We start from the raw sequence: 21,006 nt of genomic DNA, 5'->3' as shown, positions 1-21,006 counted from the left end.
TCTACTGTGCTGGAGAAATGGGGGGAGGGGAGACTTCGGTAGCAGTGGTTCAGCCATTCAGGCATCTTGGAGGAAGTTTAGTCTAAGACTTTTTACAGTAGAAGTATTTATTTGTTTTTGGCCTGCAGACAGACCAGACATTAAAATATTCTAAAATATGTGACTTCATGCTATGTTTCTTGTGATCGGATAGCACTCAGGGTTACTGAATAACTTCAAAGGGCAGCTGGGAATTGCTGTGAAGATACAGCAAAGCAGTTTTTCACCTGCTGTCTCTGATCACATAAAACACAGTGAGACTCACATTTCTCCCCAGGACACATGTAATAGGCGTGCTGCAACTTGTTTGGTTATGAGGCCAAGTAGCAGGGTGATACTGTTGGTCCAGTAATGTTCCAGGATATGTTTTAAATATAACTAAGGATTTCTTTTTTTGCAATTAAAGTAATAGAGCCCATGCCTGTACTGAAACTCTTTTCTCTGGGCTTTGGTGCAAAATTTGCTCATTTAAAAATGTCATCATATGAAGTGTAAAGAATGTCAAGATCTTTTTTTTGTCAGAATGGAGTAGGTTGTTGAAATGTGGGAGAAACCTAAGGATCTATCTATATATGTGTCTATGCATATTACAGCTATCTGTTGATCTCTGTCTTTATCTCTCTCTTTTTCTTTCTCTCTTATTGGCATAGGGAACTTCCAGAAGGGAAAACTCCCTCTACTAAGGCAAGGCTCCAAAAAATATATCGAAATAAATAGTCAAATTTTTTCTCACTTTTTTTTGGGGGTGATTTATTTTGTTTTCACATATATTTATTTCTTATTATGTCTGAGGACTGCAGAAGGTGAAAGCAGCCTGGGTATAGTAGAAAGAGAATTGATGTTGGAGTCAGACATACCTGGATCCAGATTTGAATCCTGGTTCTGTTATTACAAGATCACCTGTATGGTGAGTTTGAGCCATTCACTTGCTTTCTCTGGACCTCGGTTTCCTCATTTATGCAATGAGAGGATTTTGTATTAGATCATCTTTCAGGTCTGTTACAGATATAAGCCCTATAATTCTTTGATCCTATAACCTCTGAGAGCTTTGGAGTTGTTTTTTTCTTTTACGTTTTCTTTTCAATGAACAAACACTATTTTCTCTACCTCCTACTTCCTCTCTTGAAAAGAAAAAAAAAGGAAAACAATACCCAAGGAACATATGCTTAATCAAGCGAACCATATTTATTTCCTCATTGTCCATGTCTAAAAATGTGTAGCTCATTCTACATCTTGAATCTATCACCAGAGAGCTTCTGTTTTGAGCCATTTTCTTTCAGCTTGTCAGTCCAGATACTGAGAGTTCTTGAAAAAGGTTTTAAATACATTCTCCATTTGGGCATTTGAAAATAATTCTGGAATACAAGTAAGTCTAAGAGTAACTATTTCTCACAGCAGATTTAGGCATGACATAGCAGAGCATGGACCAAGACTTTGCCTAAGCATAGTATGTAAAGGAATATTTAAATACTTATTTTGATAGAGAAACATCTACTTGGAAGTATTAGGCACTGTTTAATTTTACCATTATTATATGAACCAATTCCAAATATGAAGTAAACAATCTCGTTAAATACATATTTATGAGGTGTACATGACAGAAGATTTTTACTGCCTGCTGGTAGGTATGTTTCCTTTAGAGTGGCCCCTGGACCTCCTGAAAGGAGCGGAGATAAAGTCACAAGGTTCTTCTTTTTTTTTTTTTTTACATTAATAAATCAACATTTGTTGAGCATCTGTGATATTCAGTTCACTGTGCTGGGTGCTTTTGGGGATAAATCTATCAAGAAATAAAGCATATTTATGATGTACTTCCTGTGAGTGAGGAACTCAGCTAAAATATATCCCTGCACTTCCCTGGTTACAAGAAATTTGCAGTTTACATGGGAATGGAGAAAGACATAATTAATGCATAGAAACTCTTACATGCCCAACTGCTTCTGGTTCTGATTTTATCTATATATGTATCCCCACCAATGAAACTGATTGCAGCATGCCCATACCTGCCCATCCTCTGTTTTCTCTTGTTTGTCATGGGGAGTCTTCCATGCTGTCTCTTTGACATTGTGATAGTACTGACGGATAACTAAATATAAAGTAGTATATTACAAATACCAAGTAAGTAGCAGTGGTACAGCATGGCATGGGGGTAAGAGCATTACATTTGGAGGTGGAGGATCTGGATTGGAATGCCTTCCCTGCTATTTGTCATCTGTGTGAACTTGGGTGAGTTACTTCATATCTTTAGGACTTCAATTGCCTCATCTGTAAAATGAAGGGGTTAGATTAGGATCTCTTAAGGTTCTTTCTATATATCCTAAGATCTGTTGCAGGATTTTAGAGGAGAGAGAGATTATTTTGACAAGGGCAACAGGGAAGGCTTTATCAAGGAAATATGGGACTTTAAGAACATGTGCTATTATGGAACATAGATTTTTTCCTTTAGAAAATAGAGATGGCTTGGTATTATAGCAAGAGTTTTGGCTTTGGATTCTGAGTGTACCTGGGTTCAAATCTTGTCTGTAGGTGACCTTGGGCAAGTCAGAAAAAAGAGGGGGTTAGATTAGATGTTCTCTGGATCCCTTTGAGTTCTCATTTCTATAATTGTATTATTAGATCATGTCAACTTAAAGGGTTTTAATTACATTTTTTTTCTTTTGCGAATGCAGTGAAAACACTAATTCAGAGCAAGACAATCTAGGTTCAAATGCCAGTTTCATGACATTATTTATATGGCCTTGGGCATATCACTTCATCTCTCTAAGGCCTGTCTCCTTATCTGTAAAACAAGTAGTTTGTACTACATGGCATCTGAGACCCCTTGCGCCTCTAAATTTGTATTTCTATTAATAATAATAATAATAATAATAGTATTTAGATAGTGCCTTAAGGTTTTCAAGGCACTATACATATGTTATTTGTTCCTCACAACAACCCTGGGAGGTAGCTGCTATTATTATTTCCATTTTATAAATGAGGAAGCTGAGGCAAACAGGTTAAATGACTCACTCAGTGTTACATAGCTATTGTAAGGGTCTGAGGATGGATTTTAATTCAGGTCTTCCCAACTCCAGGCCCAGCACTCTATCCACTGTGCCACCTAGCTACCTCCATTATCTTATAAATGTATACTTTTAATCAAACACTTCTAATTGGTGTGTTAAGACCCCTGTGTTCCAGGAAATAGTCCATTTACGAGCAAGCAGGCGTATTTTATAAGTGGTATTTTGTAAGATTCCAATGCTTTCTAATAGACAATCAGTTTTATAAGTTGCTTGGTGGGGGCTTCCTGCTAGATCATAAGATGTTAGCAGTACACCTTAGGAAGGAAAGGAAGAGGAAATTATTCTCAGATGTTAAACTAAAATGTGTTTCTAATTGAAAGCATAAAGAAAATCTCATCCTGTCTTTACTGCACAAGGCATGAAAACTATTTTCAGTGCTACAGACTGACCTTTCTTGTGTGTTTCCTCTTTACTCTGTAGCCATGGGACTCTTAGTCCTTGAGTCTTAAAATAAATACTATCCAGGTAGAGAAAGGAAAACAGCAGATAATTCAGCAGGCTTCCTTGAATAAGAATCCTGACCTCTACTATTTCACCATCCCATCCTCTGTTGACAATCTCCGTATTTATCCTGTACATTGTTGTTTGTGTGTCATCTGTCCCATTACAGTGTGAGTTCCTTGAGAGCATGGCCTTGCCTTTTTCTGTAACCACAGTACCTAGCACAGTGCTTGGCGTGTAGCAGGTACTTCATAAATGCTTGTTGGCTGATTAACCACATTAGAATTACATTATTTAAACCATGGCATTTTAGATCTAAAAGGGATCTCAGCGAGCCTTTAGTCCAGTCTCCCGTGGATGAGGAGGCCAAGATTAGCTGTGTCACTTTTTGAAAGCCTGATTTCAGTTTTCTAAATTGCCTGAGACATTTTAGTGTTCTGTATCTTCACATTTAAATACAATCTCCTATCGCTTCTTATGTTAGGTATTTCACATCGTGTTCTTGGAAAGGGAGGCAAAGTGTCAGCCTTGCTATTGTTATTGTTGTTATTGTTATTGTTACTATTACCACTCTTTTTAAAGGGCATCTTTGGTTTAAAGCAGTGCTTCTCCGTTGCAGCTTGATGAGTAGTGGGTAGAGCATGGGACTTGGGGCCAGGAAGATGAATTCAGTTCCTGTCTCCAGTGCTTACTGTCTGGGGCTCTGAGCCTCAATGTTTCCTCATTGGTAAAATAGGGCTCATGACAACATCTGTCACACAGTTGTGGCTGTCAAATGAGCTAATACATGTAGAGTGATTTGCAGACTTGAAAGCTCTGGAGGACAGAGGAAGGCAGAAGACTTTGTGACTTTGCACAGCTCTGCCTCACTTTAATCCAACTCATGTGCAAGTCATCACCCTCATGATGCCATTGGTCCTCTTCAAGGAGGAAGGATAAACAACAAAAATAAATGCTAGTTGTTGTTGTTCTACATCATAGCCACCTGGCTCCTCAGTAAAAAATGATCTTGCTGAAGGAAGCTGACCTTATTTTATAACCCAGTCTAGCTTGTGCTTGGTTTGTAGACTAGGACTGAGTTAGGAGGCTGAATTCATTTGTTGTGGGATTTATGGGGCTCAGTGGTGGGTAAGGACAAGGCGCAGAGTTTCTCCTTTAATCCAAGACTGAGCTGAGCATGTCTTGAGTTTATGAGAAGATTATATATTTTAGTCACTTCTCTAGTGCTACACAATCATTTGAAACTACTTAATGTCACCTGGGTACCTAGAAAAATGATGGAAATCCATGCTTGCCATATCCTTTTCTTATCCTGGCTGAGTGCCGAGCTTCACTTGGCCATCAATATGGCAATGCAATAAAATGTTAAAGGGTACAGATAACTTTGTAGAGCAGAAACAGTCAACAATTTGATTGTAAAGTGAATTTTAGTGCCTGGAATACTTCCTTATAGACTTTGTTATGACATCAGAGCATAGATTTAGAATGGATGGGAGCTCAGTGAACATCTCTCATCTAGTTCTCTTATTTTACATTTGAGGAGAATGAGGTCTAGATAAAGTTGAGTAACTTGCCCAAAGTCACACAGGTATTAAGCAGTATTCTGGATTCAAAGCTAGGTCTTCTGATTCCAAATCCAGCACCATTTCAGAAATAATAGAAATATCACTACACTGGTAACCAGGAGGCCTGAATTCTAAATCCTGACATGATGTTGGGTTTTTAGTACTTTTATTTCTGCATATATTTTACTTTGGGCTCTTAGCCATTATCCCCCTGTTACTGAGACTTAGGGAAGGTTAATGATATATCAATTACTCTTTGCCTTAAAGGTATGTCTTTTCATTTCTTTTTATAGCCAACTGCATCCCACAGTGTCAGAATGGAGGGATGTGTCTTCGGCCTCAGTTGTGTGTGTGCAAACCAGGGACAAAAGGCAAGGCCTGTGAGAATACAGTCATGCAAGACACTTCTTCCACCTCTGCCTCTGGCGGTCAGGGCCCTGGGCCTTCTTCATGGATCATCCCAGAGCAGGCTGTACAGCATCCTTCATCTCAGAAGGTGGAGATTGCACAGAGAGTCAGCCCTGTGGCTCAGATGACCTTGACCCTAAAGCCGAAGACTGCAGTAGGAATCTCTCAGCAGATGCATTCAAGTAAGCTTTCTTTACTTCCCTCCCATCCCCCAGAATTTCCTATTCAATAATGTGTTAATGATGCTTTTAATGTAGTCTATGGAATGACTTCAAGGTTACCATCATTTTCCCGAGATTGGAGGAGTCAGCATGATTCAGTGGGAAGAGCACCCACTGGCTCTGTAGTTGGAAGACATGAGTTTAATGCTCACTTCTGACACTTATATGTATAGCTGTGGGCAAATCATTTTACTTCTCTAGGCCTCAGTTTGCCAATCCGCAAAATGAAAGGAGTTGGACTTGTTGGAATGAGTTCCCTTCCAACTCTTCTTCTGTCCACCCCCCCACACACACCCACACCCACACACCCACACCCCACACACCCACACCCACACCCACACACACACACCCACCCACACACACACTTCCCTTTCTGACGAAATATCTGATGTATGTTTCCGTACCTATCACCTTCAGAATCAAATATAAAACTCTATGTTTGACATTCAAAGCCCTTTGTAACCTGGCCCTCTCCAGCCTTTCCAGTCTTCTTATACCTTACTCTCTCCCAAATACACTGTGATCCAGTGACATTGGCCTCCTTGCTATTCCTTACACAAGACACTCCATCTCTTGATCCTGGGCGTTTTCACTCGCTGTCCCCCATGAGAAGAATTCTCTCTCCCCTCCTCCTGCATCCTGGCTTGCATGGTTTCCTTCAAGACCAAGCTACAATCCTACCTTCCACAAGAAGTCTTTCCTGACCCCCCTTAATGCTAATGCCTTCCCTTTGAGATTATCTCTAATTTAGCCTGTATTTATCTCGTTTGTACATAGTTTTGTGTGTATTGTCTCCCCCATCAGATTGTGAGCTCCATGAGGCCAGGGAATGTTTTTTGTTGTTCTCTTTTTCTCCAGCTCTTAGTACTGTGCCTGACACATAGTAATATGTGCACTTAATAAATGCTTTATGGTTTTACTTAGAAAAATTCATCTTTATAAGGAAATTATATAAGTAATAAAGATGCTTGACATATTTAAAAGTGCTACTATCAATGTGTATAATCAGCGCCCAAGCTGCCTTCTTATTTCTCTTTCTCTCAAAGTATTGCTTACTCCAGGGCCAGGTGGTAATGATTTTTTGGTAAGATAGGGAGAGCAGAGGTCTGATTTCTGATAATCATGCTTCCTCTCCTCTTGTCTCAATAACCCCCTCTCCCACGCCAAAGGAAGCACCACCACTGCCCTGAGTCTCCCAGTGCTTTTTGAGGAGGCAAGAGATTGAAAAGCATGGTGATGATCAGGAGCTGGGTTTCTGCTCTCCTTGCCTTTTTAAGTCATAGTCGATCACCCCGGGCCTTGTGGCAAGCATCCATTTGAGAGAGAAGAGATCGTGGTGTGCTCCCTGGTTACAAATACATCTTGGAAACGCAGAAACTCTATGCTCTATAGACACTGGCATCTCAAGTACAAGTTAGTTTTGGGGAAGAGGTAATTCCTTATTGATCTCAGTGCCAAGTTAAGTGTGTCTTTTATTAATATCATGTTTACCTTCTGGTTGCCATCCTGACCCATTTTTGGTAAATGATCATGCTTTCTACTTGTAGGCACACGTTTCTTAATGGCTTTGGCAAGTAATCTCTATCTAGTACAAAATGGGTTGTTTGGTAAGACCCTTTATAATACATCTAGGTCCCTGGTGGGGTCAGAAGGCTTTAATAATGAGAATGTACCAGTTTGTCACTAAGAATCAGTTTCTAAATTGAGATTTTTAAAACAACAAATTATATTGACTAATTATTTATCCTTCATGGATAGTGGCATGCAGGATTTTTCTCATCACCTATTATTTATTTCGGAAGCACTCAATTTACAAGTAAGGCTTTAAAAGTTCATTTGTCATTTCAGTATGTGCAACTTGGAACACATTTTCCATCAGGAACATTAAGAATGGGTATAAATATCTAATTAGCCCACAAAAGCCTATTTAACTAGTAATGTAACTGAAATTAATTTATCCTTCCCCTTTGAGTTAACCTACCTATTGTCACTACCTGATGGAGCTGTCCTCTTCCTCTTATTCCTCCTCTTGTTTTCCTCCTTTGATCTCCTTCCAGTTCTCAATCACTCTTTCTATTTCTCCACTGCTTTTTCTTCCTCCTCTTTTTTTCTCCTTTGTTCCTATCTTTGTTTCAACTACGTGGTACTTTGGTAGATTCACAGTTTCATTGGTGTGAGTACTCCCTGACTGAAATTCCTCCATTCCTTTTTATCTTATTCCTTTTCCCACCTAATTTACGATGCGTTTTGTTTTTATATTACAAACATTTACAGGTTGCTCCCATTTTGTGAGAGGTGTCTGATAACAAAGTAAAGCAGTTAAGTAAAATTAATAATACAGTGATCTCCTCTCAAAGTTCACTCAATGTTTCTCCATCTATAATATTCCTGTAACTTCTATTTTAAAAAATGAACAGAAATGCCATCCTCATTTGTGTTTTCCTATAAATCCTCTTTAAAAGAAATATCTAATGTGCTGAAGACCTTGCTTTTTAGTTTTTAGTAACTTGAGGGCACTCAAATTTTGTTGCTTCTATCTCATACAAAGAACATTTGAAAAAAATGAATTCACTTCTGTTTTAGTTACATTATGACTTAAGTGACTTTTGTGAGCTAGAATTAAGATTGAGTTGTTGTATTCCCCACCTTTTAATATTGCTTCTATGAGAAAATACATTCTGTGGCATCCAGGGAGATGGTGGAATGCAGTGACATTAAAATACAAGTCACCCCTCAACCCCCTTCTCACTGAAGTTGTGGTAGACTGACTGTTGATGTGTATGAGAAAATTCTAAGTTCAGTCTTTGTAAGTCAAAGAGCAACTATATTCATTTACAGTAACTTGGAGTCTAGAAGAACACAGTGGTAAGTATTTCTTACTCTTATAATTAGGAATAATGGTAATGCATGTACTGAAACCTCAATATAGTCTTTGTGTCCTTGAAAAAACATGATTTCAGAAACATCGTAACTAGACATCATCCTTGCATCATTTTTCCAGGTTTTAAAAACAGACAACAATTTTGAATTTTACTTTGCTTTAAACATCAGATGTGTTATTGGCATTCCTGTTATTTTATTTTCTCATCAATATTTTAAGAAGTAAACTATGTAATAACTTGTAAGATGAGTCTTGTATAACAGACATCAAAATTATCTGCTATAATTTCATCTACTGTAAAATCCTTGTTTACATGTATGACTAACCCAAATTTTTTGAGCAGCTAGATGGTGCAGTGGATAGAGTTCTGGGCCTGGAGTCAGGAAGACTCATTTTTCTGAGTTCAAATCTGGCCTCAGACACTTATTAATTGTGTGACCCTGGGTGAGTCACTTAACACTGTTTGCCTCAGTTTCCTCCTCTGTAAAATGAGCTGGATAAAGAAACAGCAAAAACTCCAAATGGGGTCATGAGGAGATGGACATGAATGAAAAATGACTGAACAACAACCACAAGCTAAATTTTATATCTGGGAGGAGACAGTGTCTTCTTTGTGTCAGTGGTGTAATTTGGTTAAGAATGTAAGATTTTTAGTCAGAGTCACAAATTTGTTAGCCATGGCACTGTTCGTGTTAATGTTTATGACTTTGATGAATCACTGCTTCAAACCTTCATCTATAAAATAAGGACAGTGCTTATACATTAATATACAGACATGCATTAATGATGGACACTAGGTTGGGCAAGATGCTGTTAGCTCTGACATCACACCATACATACCACCTTGGAATAGCCTCAGCATCTTGGTAATTCTTTCAGGGCAACCAAAATTGCTTCTGTAGTTACCAGGTATAAAATCTATGAAAAGTATGAAGTTTTTTGATGAATGAAGCACAAAAGACTCAGCATTTCTCTCTGCTTTTTTATGTAATGATCATGCCCACTTTGGATCACTTTAGTGCTAGCAAAGACACTTAATTGGTGATCATGGGATTATAGATTTAGAATTGGAAGAGACCATAGAAGTCATCCATTCTAACTTCATTTTACAGATAATAGGATCTCAGATATAGGGCTGGAAGCTACTTCTAAGGCTGTCTATTCCAGTATCCTCATTTTACTGATAAGATGAGAAAGCTCAGCTGTAGAGATGTTTAAGTGACTTGCTTAAAGTCATACAGACAGAGTAGAGATTAAACTTAAATCCTGTGGTGTCCAGTCTCACTCTTCTTGCTCTTTTTAAGATGTCAGCGTATCATTTTTGTATGTTTCTTTGCCACTTTATCAGTTTACATAAAGCCTGAGTAACCCCTTCCTCCATGCTTGCAAATCTTGGCCGGCATGCCATTTGGGAGTATGTCTCTGAGTCATGGAACTTGACTGTTCTTCATGATGCTGACTTCCTTAAAAAGTCTATATGTGTCACTTGTGATTCATTTCAATTAAATTCAATTCACCAAGAATTTATTGAGTGCCTACTATGTGCAAGAAACTGGTAGGCACCAGCTACACAAAGACAAACTGAAATAGTCTCTGCTCTCAAACATCTTACATTCTACTGGGACAGGGGTGTACAACATGTACACATATAAGTAAATATAAATCACTACAAAGTTATTTCATGAGTTAGCATTAGTAATGGAAGGGGAAACAGGAAAGGTGAGATGTAGAAGACACACTTGAGTTGAGCCTTGAGTTGTAGTAGACGTAAGTCATTCATGTATTACTTGCAGACGTTGATGTAAGCAACAAAATGCTATATAAATGTGAGTTATTGTACTGTCAATTAGATTTTGGGTGCATCATAGAGATCTTGTTGTTCAGTCGGTACAATATGTTAATGATGATAAACTAATTCTTGGAATAATCACAAAAGCAGGAGAAAATAGCAACTATATATTTTTTTATGTTTTGTTTGATTTTATTTTTCACTTAATAAGCATTTTTCCTCCTCATCCCATCCCTTCAATTGAAAAGAAGAAAAAAAAGAAAAATAAGGCTCTTATAAAAATATGCATAGTCAAGCAAAACAGATTCTCACTTTGTCTATGTCAAAAAATGTCATTTGGAATGTTGAATGCATAGCTTCTTTATCAGGAGTTGGATAGCATGATTCATCATCAGTCTTCTGGAATCATAATTGATCATTGTATTGATCAGAGTTTTTAAGTCTATCAAAGTTGCTTGTTTTTATAATGTTGTTACCCTTCCTTCCTTCCTCCCTTCCTTTCCTCCATTCTTTCTCTTCTCCCCTCCTCCTCTCCCTCCCTCCTTTCCCTCTGTCCACACAGGGAATCATACTCTTACCTGTGGGTCCTCTGCCCTAGGGAATAGAAATTTTGATCACTGAAACCTTGCAAGACATCTTGGGGTTTACCAGCTAGATTTCTTTTTTAAAATCCACACCTTAAATCCAAATCACTCTGGCTCTCATTGATTGGCTGACAACAGGTCCCAGCCCAAGCCTCACTCAGTCATTGTTAGGGTTCTGATGGCTCAGAGTGAGCATAAATAGCAGTTGTTTCTGACCCTGAGGGTCTTCCCCTACCAGATTGATTTTTTTTTTGACCAGGTAAAAGAGGCCATTCTTTGCCTCTTTTCTTACCTAGTTTTAATCACTGAATGGGCATTGCCTCAGTCAAACTGAGACCTGGGAAAGACCTTAAAAGGCCAAGGTGTCCCACTGCATCTGGGGCCATCTTCAGTTGTCCTGATCTATATCTTGGCACTGGCCCCAGACGTCTCTGGAGGAGAGAGCGGGGCTAGTGACCTTGCACAGTCTTTCCTCACTTAAATCCAATTCACTTGCAAATCATGACATCACCTTCCTGATGTGTTATTGGTCCTCTTTGAGAATGAAGAACAAACAACAACAAAAATAACAATGTTACTATGTAAATTATTTTCCTGGTTCAGCTCAATTCACTTTGCATCAGGTCATACAGTTCTTCCAAAGTTTCTTTAAACATATTTCTTTTGTCATTTCTTATGGCACAGTAGTATTTCATTACATTCGTATAGGTTCTGAAAGCCTTGATTATTTTTCACCTCCTGTCAGTATCACTGCTCACATAAGCATTAAACTCCTCTGGTAGAAATTTATTTTCACATATCTGTAGTGATGAAATGAGATTGTCCAGATTTTCCTAGAATCTTCTCTTTCTCACTGATTGGTTTCAGGTGGGAAACAAAGGAACACAGCACTTTTGCTTAAATGGGACTCATAGAACTGTCCTTCAGTCATTAATGCATCTTGGCAGGTTGTGGATATTTGATACAGGTAACTTACTTGCGAGAATGATATTTGCAACTGTAGAGAGCAAAAACTTTTCCCATATCTGTCCTCTTTCTCCTCTAGTCAGCTTTTGTGAGAAAGTCTGGTTTCACTCAGTGCAGTGATGTCAACTATATCAGGATAGCTCATGTATAGCCAGTGCCTTTTTTCATTCTAGATAAACTGCTGTTTTTATCATCTTATGGCATCCTGAAATTTCTTGGGAAGATGGTTTTTTTTTCTTTGGGAAAAAAGGTAGTTTACTATGGCCTCCTACAAATTGAGGCTCATTAAGTTACTTTATCTGGTCTGAATCACCTTCTCCCTCACCCTCCAACTCCATTACACACCTTATAGGGATGTTGTGAACATAAAAGAAATGCCACACAAGAGATTCTAAGAAGATAGAATCAATGCAAATAAACGATATAATTATGAAGTAAGCAAACATGTGGCTCCTTATATACTTTGTCTATACAATGCCAGACTATGTAACCTTTCATATTCAGGTTAGTATCCATTTTCAGTTTCCTTATGGAATGAATAATTATAGCTACCCCACAGTAGGTTGGTTGATATTCCATTTTGCATATCAGATTCCATGGAAAAGAGGCAAGTGTAGCAATTTAATAGCATGTAAACCATGGTCTTCCATGTACTTTATCTCTGTTGTGGACTTCTGTTCCTGTTAACTTACTTTGTAAGATTATGTGGCGATGTCTGTAAGGGCAGAATACTTTAACAGAACATTTCATAAAGCATTCTGCCCTTCCTTATGGACATCACCATTTAAACTCATTCCATATGCTTAAAATCCATCCCCAGTACTTTTCAGGCATTACCATGCAGGAAACAGAGCCTGTTAAAACTGGCCTTGAGAGATAAAAACTTCACTGAGAAGCATCTGACATGTAGAAATAGCAACCTTCCCCTGCCAGAGGTCTTCTGGCAAAGGCGAGATGATAACTTGTTGCCCATATTTTAGAGGAGGCATTTTTTCATATGTAGGTTGAACTTCTAGATGACTGCCGAGGACCCCACCCAACTCTGAGATTCTACAATGCTAGACAACTTTATGATGATACTTTACATTTGTGCAGAACTTTATAAATCATTCTTCAATCCATGATTTCATTTGGTCCTTATAATAGCCCTAATACCTATGAAAACTGCAAAGCCATATCGTCTGTGTGAAGCTTTTCCTGATTTCCATGGCTGTTAGTCTCATCACCTTCCCACCTCAATATACCTTGTCGCTATTTTGTATATATTTATGTATGTACTGTCTCCCCTGATGGAACACATGTTCCTTGAGGGCAGGTAATATTTCATGTTTGTCTTTGTGTTCCCAGTCTCCTGCATGGTGCCTGGTAAATAGCAGATCTTTAATAAATGTTGTTGAATGATTGATTTTTCTTATTTTATAGATAAGATCAGAGAACTGAGACTCAGAGTGTTTGTAAATTAACCAAATAGCTAATAAATGGCAGAGGCATTGCTCAAAGCCAATTTCCACTATGATATCTTGGGGGCAGCTAGGTGGCGCAGTGGATAGAGCACAGGCCTTGGAGTCAGGAAGATGAGTTCAAATCTGGCCTTAGACACATAACACTTACCAGCTGTGTGACTCTGGGCAAGTCACTTAATCCCAATTGCCTCATCCCCCCCCCCCAAAAAAAAAAGAATTCAAGATATTTTGGAAGTGAAACTTCTTGAAAAACATATTTAGCTGTTAGAAGTGAAAAAATGTATTAGGGTTGTTTAAAAAAAACATTAATTATTAAATGAATCCTTGTCCAAGAGGCGTCCTCATTTTACAGAGGTAAGCAAGAGTTGGAGGAAGTCAAGTGGCTTCCCACAGTTACTGCGCATCAGACCTTCACTTCATTCTGAGGTTGTTTGCTTGAGTGAGGAAGGAGAGCTAGAAGTGGTGTCATGAGAGTCCTGGATTTGCCTCTTGCTCTCAACCTGTAGCTCTCAACCTCATTTTCTTAATTTATAAAATAGCTATATCAAAATGTGAAGCGCCCAAATTTCACAAATCTGTGGTAAGGATCAAATGGGATGAGTTATAGAAAGTGCTTTGCAAACTTTAAAACATCATGCAGTTAGTAGATCAACGAACATTTGTCAGATGTCTGCTCTGTGTTAGACTCTATGTTAAGTGCGACAAGGACAAAAACAGAAGAATCTCTGCCTTCAAAGAAAGCCCTGATTCTGTTGGGGGAAGATGACATGAATGCACAGAAATAGAGAGAGGGTTATTATTTGGAGTCTTCCAAATTAGAGGCAGCATAGCAGAAGACTGGAGTTTGAGTATTTGCATAAACTTATGATTTTAGGTAAGTTGGGTGAGAGTTAAATTGTGCTAAATCTCAGAGGGTGTTTTTTTTTGTTTGTTTTTGGTAGGAATCATGGCCTGTGATTTTGTTCGCATAGGAAATTTATAGTAAGGAAACTCTCTCACCTATGCAGACCATACCTGTTATGCAACTTAAAGAGATACTTGGGAGCATTGAAAGAAAAGGGACTTGCCCAGGGTTAATCACAACCAGTTTGTGTCAGAGATGGGACTTGAACCTAGGTCTTCATGCCTCTCAGGCTGGCTTTATATCCACTCTTAGGTTGATTACTAATTTAAGATGATTGATCTTTAAAATGAGAATCAAGTGAGATAATGTATAGAAAGTGTTTCTTAACCATAAAGAAGTTTATAAATATGTCATTGCTGTTACAGCTAGGTCCCAATTAGTGTGAATAATGAATCTCCTGAAGAGGTCACATTATTTGTCACTCTGCATATTTCCATTTGACTTGAACCAATTACTATGTTTTATGTACTTATAACTCTTAATAGTGTGAATCCAAATACATGAGATTACTTTTGGGGGGATATGTTATTTGCACTAATTGGGACCTAGCTGTACTGTTATCCAGGTCCAGTGCTTTGTTTGGTGCCATTTTATAACTACAGCCTTATTGGTATTAGATACCAAGTAAATATTGGTATGTTATTAAATACCCAGTTGAATTGAACTCAAGGTAACTCTGAAAAGGGAAATAAATCATTATCATGTTATTTTGTTTGGCAGTAAGGGTCTAATTAGATTTTTGCAAAGCTTAACCTAAATGTTGATGTCAGAAAAAATAGCCTTGAAGCATTTTAAGGACTGAGTAGTTGTTCTGTACTCCTTTGTCATCTGTGGTCAGAACAAAGAAATGGAAAAGCACTGGAGACCTTCAATATCTGTGTAAGCTGTATCATAGATTGTCCATTATTTGAGCATTAAATGAACATTTACAGAGTAGAATCACATGTACTTAATGACTAGAAGAATTAACATATACAGGGTAAATTCTTTGTGATATTCCAGTATATATCTATCTGTCTGTCTCTCTCATATTAAGTGCTTAATATGTTCAAGGCAGATAGAGGGAATAATACCCTTGAATCTGTCTTAAATGGATGCAATTGCTGTCCTGTGGTGTAGTGGATAAAGTGGCTGGACTTACAATTAGAAAGAAATGGATTCAGGTCTGCCTTTGATACATGTGTAGCCAGTAGTTAATCATTTAACTTTTCTGAGCTTCAATTTCCTTACCTCTAAAATGGAGATAATAATACACAGGACCTACCTCATGGAGGTGGTTATGTGGCAGAAATGAAATAATGTAAATAAAATGCTTTGCTTTGAAACTTTGTCTGTAAATTTCAGTTGCTTTTGTAATTATTCCCTTTCGAGGCAATAAGTATTGACAGATACAGGCAGCCCAAGTGCTCCATTGCTTACTTCAGAGATGTTGAGGAGCCAAAGACTCAAATACATTATTGGAAGGATCCTTTATGGAGAATTTTTGGAAAGATATGGATGAGAGTCACCCAGAATAAGGAGAGTTGCCTTCCATACCAGTTGATAGAATACTCATGTTAATGAAGTTGTAGATAGATTCATTTCATCAAGCATTTATTAAGCATTTAAAGGACTACCATACAAGGCATTGTGATTCTTTGATTACTCAGCAAATTATCAAAGTGTGATGTTAACTATACTCATAGAAAGCATATTGGGTCAGTAATACAAACACACTGTCAAGTCTTTTCTTTATTTGAGAATGAAACTTCCATCACTTCTAAAACATAGGTATTGCTTAACCTTTTGAATTTACTCATTATTTGGAAATAATAGCTATCAGTCCAATGCAATAGGAATTTATTTAATGCCTACTATATGCAAGACAGCATGGTGGTTGCTGGGCCTAGAAAGACAAAATGAAATAAGTTTAACAATGAAGTAATAGCATAACATCTTAAAAATAATCACTAAAGAATGCCTTGAATTTGTATTTAGTGTAAGTCAGTCACAGAGTGTTACAGCTACGAGTGGTCTTAGAGGTCCTTTGACCCATTCCCCTCATTTTAACGTAAATATGAGAAAAGTGAGGACCAGAGAAAAGAGGTAATTTGTCTAAGGTCAGACAAATGTTTGTGGCAGAGCTGAAATGAGAAGTCAGGTTTTCTGACCAGTACCAGCGACTAGCAAGTGCCTGACAAGTAATAGGCACCTAATAAATATGAATTGACCGACTACATTTTTTTCTACTAGATTTTGGTATGTTTTTGTCTCTCATCACTCACTAAAATGAGGGTAAAACTTTGCAGGCTAAGTTAATGTTGAAGTTTGGAATCTGTATAAAAAGAAAACTTGAGCGGGGAAGGAAGAAATGGGGAGAAAATTTGGAGCTCAAAATCCTGTGGAAGTGAATGTTGAAAACTAGAAAAATAAATTAATAAAAAAGAAAACTTAAATGAAATATTGATGCTCTCCTCATTTTCACTAAAGGTTAATGTGTAAGGTCTCAAAACCAATCACTAGCAATTGACTAAGAAGTTCTTTATCAAGCAAGCTAAAGCCTGCTTTAATTTAATCATCACTCTTTCTCTGTCCTACACACACACACACACACACACACACACACACACACACACACACACACACACACACACACACACACCCCAGAGCAGATACTTTATTAGAACAAGTTACTGATATTGAGTGTCTCATTTCCTTGGATAGTTTTACCAACCATCCAATCTCCCACAGATGCAAGATTTAGAAATGTCCTTATTTTTGTTCTCTGTTGATATTTTCATCATTAGCTATTTCTCTCCAAGGAACTCAGTTTATTTATTTCCTTCATGTTGGTATTTTGCCAAATGCTGGTATTTGCAAAGTTGATGGACAGCATTGAAAGGAAAGCATCACACTTTCTAAATTTGTACCAAGTCTCATTATCCAGCATCGCATCCTTCCTAATTATATTTTTATAAAGGATGTTTTTAACTCAAACAGGAAGATGATACAGACATTTTGAGAATATGTAGATGTAAGTTATTTTGAGAGAAGAAATTTGAAAGGAAACCCCTTCTGCTTCCCACCCTTTATTCTAGGGATAAAAAATCTTGGTGATTTTTTCCTTCCTTTTTCCCACTTGAAATACTTTTCCCTTGTTCTCTTTTTTTCCTTTTCTCTTCTGACTTTTACACATTTCCATCTTTAGTTGTCTTTTGAAGGAGCAAAGACAGAATTATTTTTAAGATTTGATTTCTGAAAAGGCAACATTGCTCCTTAATTGGAAGGATGCTTCAGGGTTTTTAAAGGTGACATATTAAAAACTAGAGGTGTTAAATTTTTTCAACTGTAAATAAAATACAAGGTAAAAATAGAACTTGAAATACCCCTAGTGGTGGGAAGAGCACTTGACTTGGAATCAGGAAATAAGGGTTTAATTCTGACACACCAAAAAAAAAATGGACAAGTCTCTCAAATGCTCAAAGCCTTAGTTTCCTTGGCTTCAAACCAGGCATAATAATACTTGTGCTGCCTATGGGGATTATTGTGAAGAAAGTGCCAAAGTATTATACAAATTGAAGTTGCTATCACTATCATTATGTTTTTCTATATGAATTTTATGACACTTAACACATCTGGGACAAAATTTCTTAATTTCATCATGTGCATTTTAGATATTTTTGAATCCTTGATATTATTGATAGACTGTATTGGAAAGTTTATTGTGCAGCAGTATGATAAACTCAAATGGCTGTCTTCTGTATATAGGTGAGTGATTTGACCTCTTATGAAGTACCACATAACCAACTTACACACATTTCAAAAATCTCAAAAGGGACCCCTTTATATTCAAAGGCCAATGATAACAGTGCATTATTAATAACTACTAAAATTATTTAGCCCACCTTAAAAATAAGAGAGCTCACATTTATATAGTTTTCCAAAGAAGCTTGCATATATTACCTCATTTGAGCTTCAGAATAATCTTGTGAGATAAGTACCATTTTTAAGCCCCCTTTCCAGAAGAGGAGACCAATCTTGAGAGTGGTCAAGCAGTCTGCTCAAGGTTGCACACCTAGTGAGTGTCTGAGGCAGGATCTGAAGCTGGCTGTTCCTGGCTCCACATTTTGTGCTGGATCCACAGTACAACATTGCCCCCCTAAATAACTGAGGTTGTTGAAAATTCCAATTTATAGATAAGAGTAAGCTTATAGTCTTATAAAACGTTGTATGATTATATTCAATTGGCTTGCCATGTGACTGTCAGTCATTCTGAGAATTCATCTGGCAGAAGAGATCCTGAAACTTGCCATTAATTTATGGAGTTATAATTCCTTCTCTAGTGTGTCTCTAGGGCAGCTAAGTGGCTCAGTGGATAAAGCTGCAGGCCTGGAGTCAGGTAGACCTGATTTCAAATCCCTCCTCAGACACTTAGCTGTGTGACCTGGGGCAAGTCACTTAACCCTGTTTGCCTCAGTCTTCTGAATTGGAGAAGGAAAGGGCAAACCACTCCAGTATCTTTGCCGAGAAAACCTCATTTGGGGTCACAAAGAGCCAGAAATGACTGAAACAATTCAACAGAAACAACAATTCCTTCTCTAACCTTCAACTAGCTCCTACTTCTAGAGTTAGGAGTCATACTGCGAAAAGCCTTAAATGCCAAGCTATGGACATTGTCTACTACACCATAAGATACAAGACAGTATAGAGTTAATTTCTGACTTATGTGGCCAGAAGAATATTAGAAAGACTTAATGAGGAAGGTAATTGGGTGAAGTTTAAGCTGAGCCTCGAAGGAAATGTGTAATTTAGCTAGGTGGAGGGAAGAAAGTAGAGAAAAAACGTGAACTATTGTTCTTCTAATGGCAGTAATCCAAATTGTAGGCATAATGCCTAGGGCAAGGTTCTCAGACTTTTTGGTCTTAGGACCTGTTTACATTCTTAAAAATTATGGAGGACTCTTTGTTTATGTGGGTTATGTCTGTTGATAGTTACCATATTAAAATCAAAACATTTTAGTATTGTTGTGAAAAGTTTTTTACCTTATGCACTTTCTGAAATAGCTTTGGGGGCTCCCAGGTGTTCCTCGACCACACTTTGAGAGCTAATAGCCTAGAGGATAATAATTAGTCTTTCTAGAAATAGCTTTGCAAGCCTAATCCATTAAATGTTGGCAGATATGACACACATAAACAATTTTGTGAATATGTACTCAAAGGAAAGCTAAAGAAATGTATTCCCAATTAGAAAGTGAAAGGAATCCTAGTGTAGGAAATGAAGAACTGGCCTTGGATAGAGGAAGACCTAGGTCTAGGTCATTCCTCTGACGTGTGCTACCTTTATGGCTACAGGGGCATGTCACAAACATCTCTCTCAAGTTAAGTTACAGATGTTACCAATCTTCATTGGTAGAGGGAGCTATCACACTGGGACTTCCTATACTGCTGAAGTGACAGGATTCCTGGACTTCACACTCCTGCCTCCCCCCCCCCCAAAAAAAAAAGATAAACAGAAAAAAAATGATCATAGTAAAATATTTTGGTTTGAATTCATATATATATATGAATGATGTTTTAAAAGTAATTTTGAAGTTTTTTTCTGAAAAAATTATTGAATTATACATCTACCCCTCCAACCTATATACATTGTGTTAATATTAAGAAACAAAATAAAGGAAACAATGCATATCCTTACTTGGAAAATAAATTCAGAGTTATTACAATGAATGCCAACTACCCCATTACTTCTCATATTGTTTTGGAACAGATGCACATACACAAAAAGACTAAACACAGAATAAAATTGTACTGAGCCTATAGTGTACATATTTAAAATTGTTTAAAGCTCATCCAGCAATTTAAAGTCATTTGATGGTGAAATTGGTGCAGCATTTTTCAGTTGACTTTGCTGCTATTTTAAAAATATAATGATGCCTATCTTAAGAAAGTTGGGAAGCTCTGCTATGATAGATTTTATATAAACTTCACTGAATCTATTAATATTTAGATATGAAAAATCTATACCTGTCAGGAAGTAGATTTATTAATCTCTATCATCTAAAATGACATCTGATTTTGAGAACACATGATGCCACTGGCACATTTAAAAAGGAATTTTCCATAGCCTAGATCTTAGAGTAAATATGACTACTGCCGTTGACCAGATATTTATTGTGTGTGTGTGTGTGTGTGTATGTGTGTGTGTGTGTGTATATTTGTACACACATATATGTGTATACGTTGCACGTACATATCATGCATATATAGTAGTTTTCAAACATTTCTTTTTATTTAAAAGAGGCGTGTTGGTTTTGATAAAGTTTGAAATGCTGTTCTATTAAAACTTTTGGAGACAGAGATCTAAAATGAATAAGCATTATGGTGGAAAATATATGTGCCTGAATATAAATTTAGATACATATGTATGCATTTTCTAGTTCTTAAAAGGGTCATAGCATGAAACTATGAATACAATTCTAACATTTACAATTATGCCATTGGGCAGTAGGTGGCAAGCTTGACTTTTCTTTCTCCTTAGGTTTATTTTTATGCCACGGAATGCTCAAATTTGAAGAGGGTGGTTTGAATTCATTGGAATATGTCATTTCTTGGCAGTACAACCATGAACCGCCTTTTTTGCTCATGGTGAATAATTGCCTTCCTGTTGGATGCTGGATGCTGGATGCTGAAGTGGCCCTTCTG

The 21,006-nt window shown here is 37.4% G+C and overlaps 1 protein-coding gene across 1 annotated transcript in view; it reads left to right on the top strand.

Annotated features, from left to right (window-relative positions):
• The window catches only part of LTBP1 (latent transforming growth factor beta binding protein 1), a 467,907-nt gene that overhangs the window by 48,614 nt on the left and 398,287 nt on the right, over positions 1–21,006 (top strand). The window contains exons 3-4 of the mRNA XM_020972349.2: positions 5,404–5,700; positions 14,212–14,214. Coding sequence (XP_020828008.1) covers positions 5,404–5,700; positions 14,212–14,214 — 300 coding nt within the window. The remainder of the gene's footprint in view (positions 1–5,403; positions 5,701–14,211; positions 14,215–21,006) is intronic.

Source organism: Phascolarctos cinereus, unplaced genomic scaffold (genome assembly GCF_003287225.1).
Source record: "Phascolarctos cinereus isolate Bilbo 61053 unplaced genomic scaffold, phaCin_HiC Scaffold_2;HRSCAF=192, whole genome shotgun sequence".
NCBI classification, from domain to species: Eukaryota; Metazoa; Chordata; class Mammalia; order Diprotodontia; family Phascolarctidae; genus Phascolarctos; species Phascolarctos cinereus.
The sequence above is the reverse complement of the archived record's forward strand: the minus strand, read 5'-3'. Positions and strand labels throughout refer to the sequence as shown.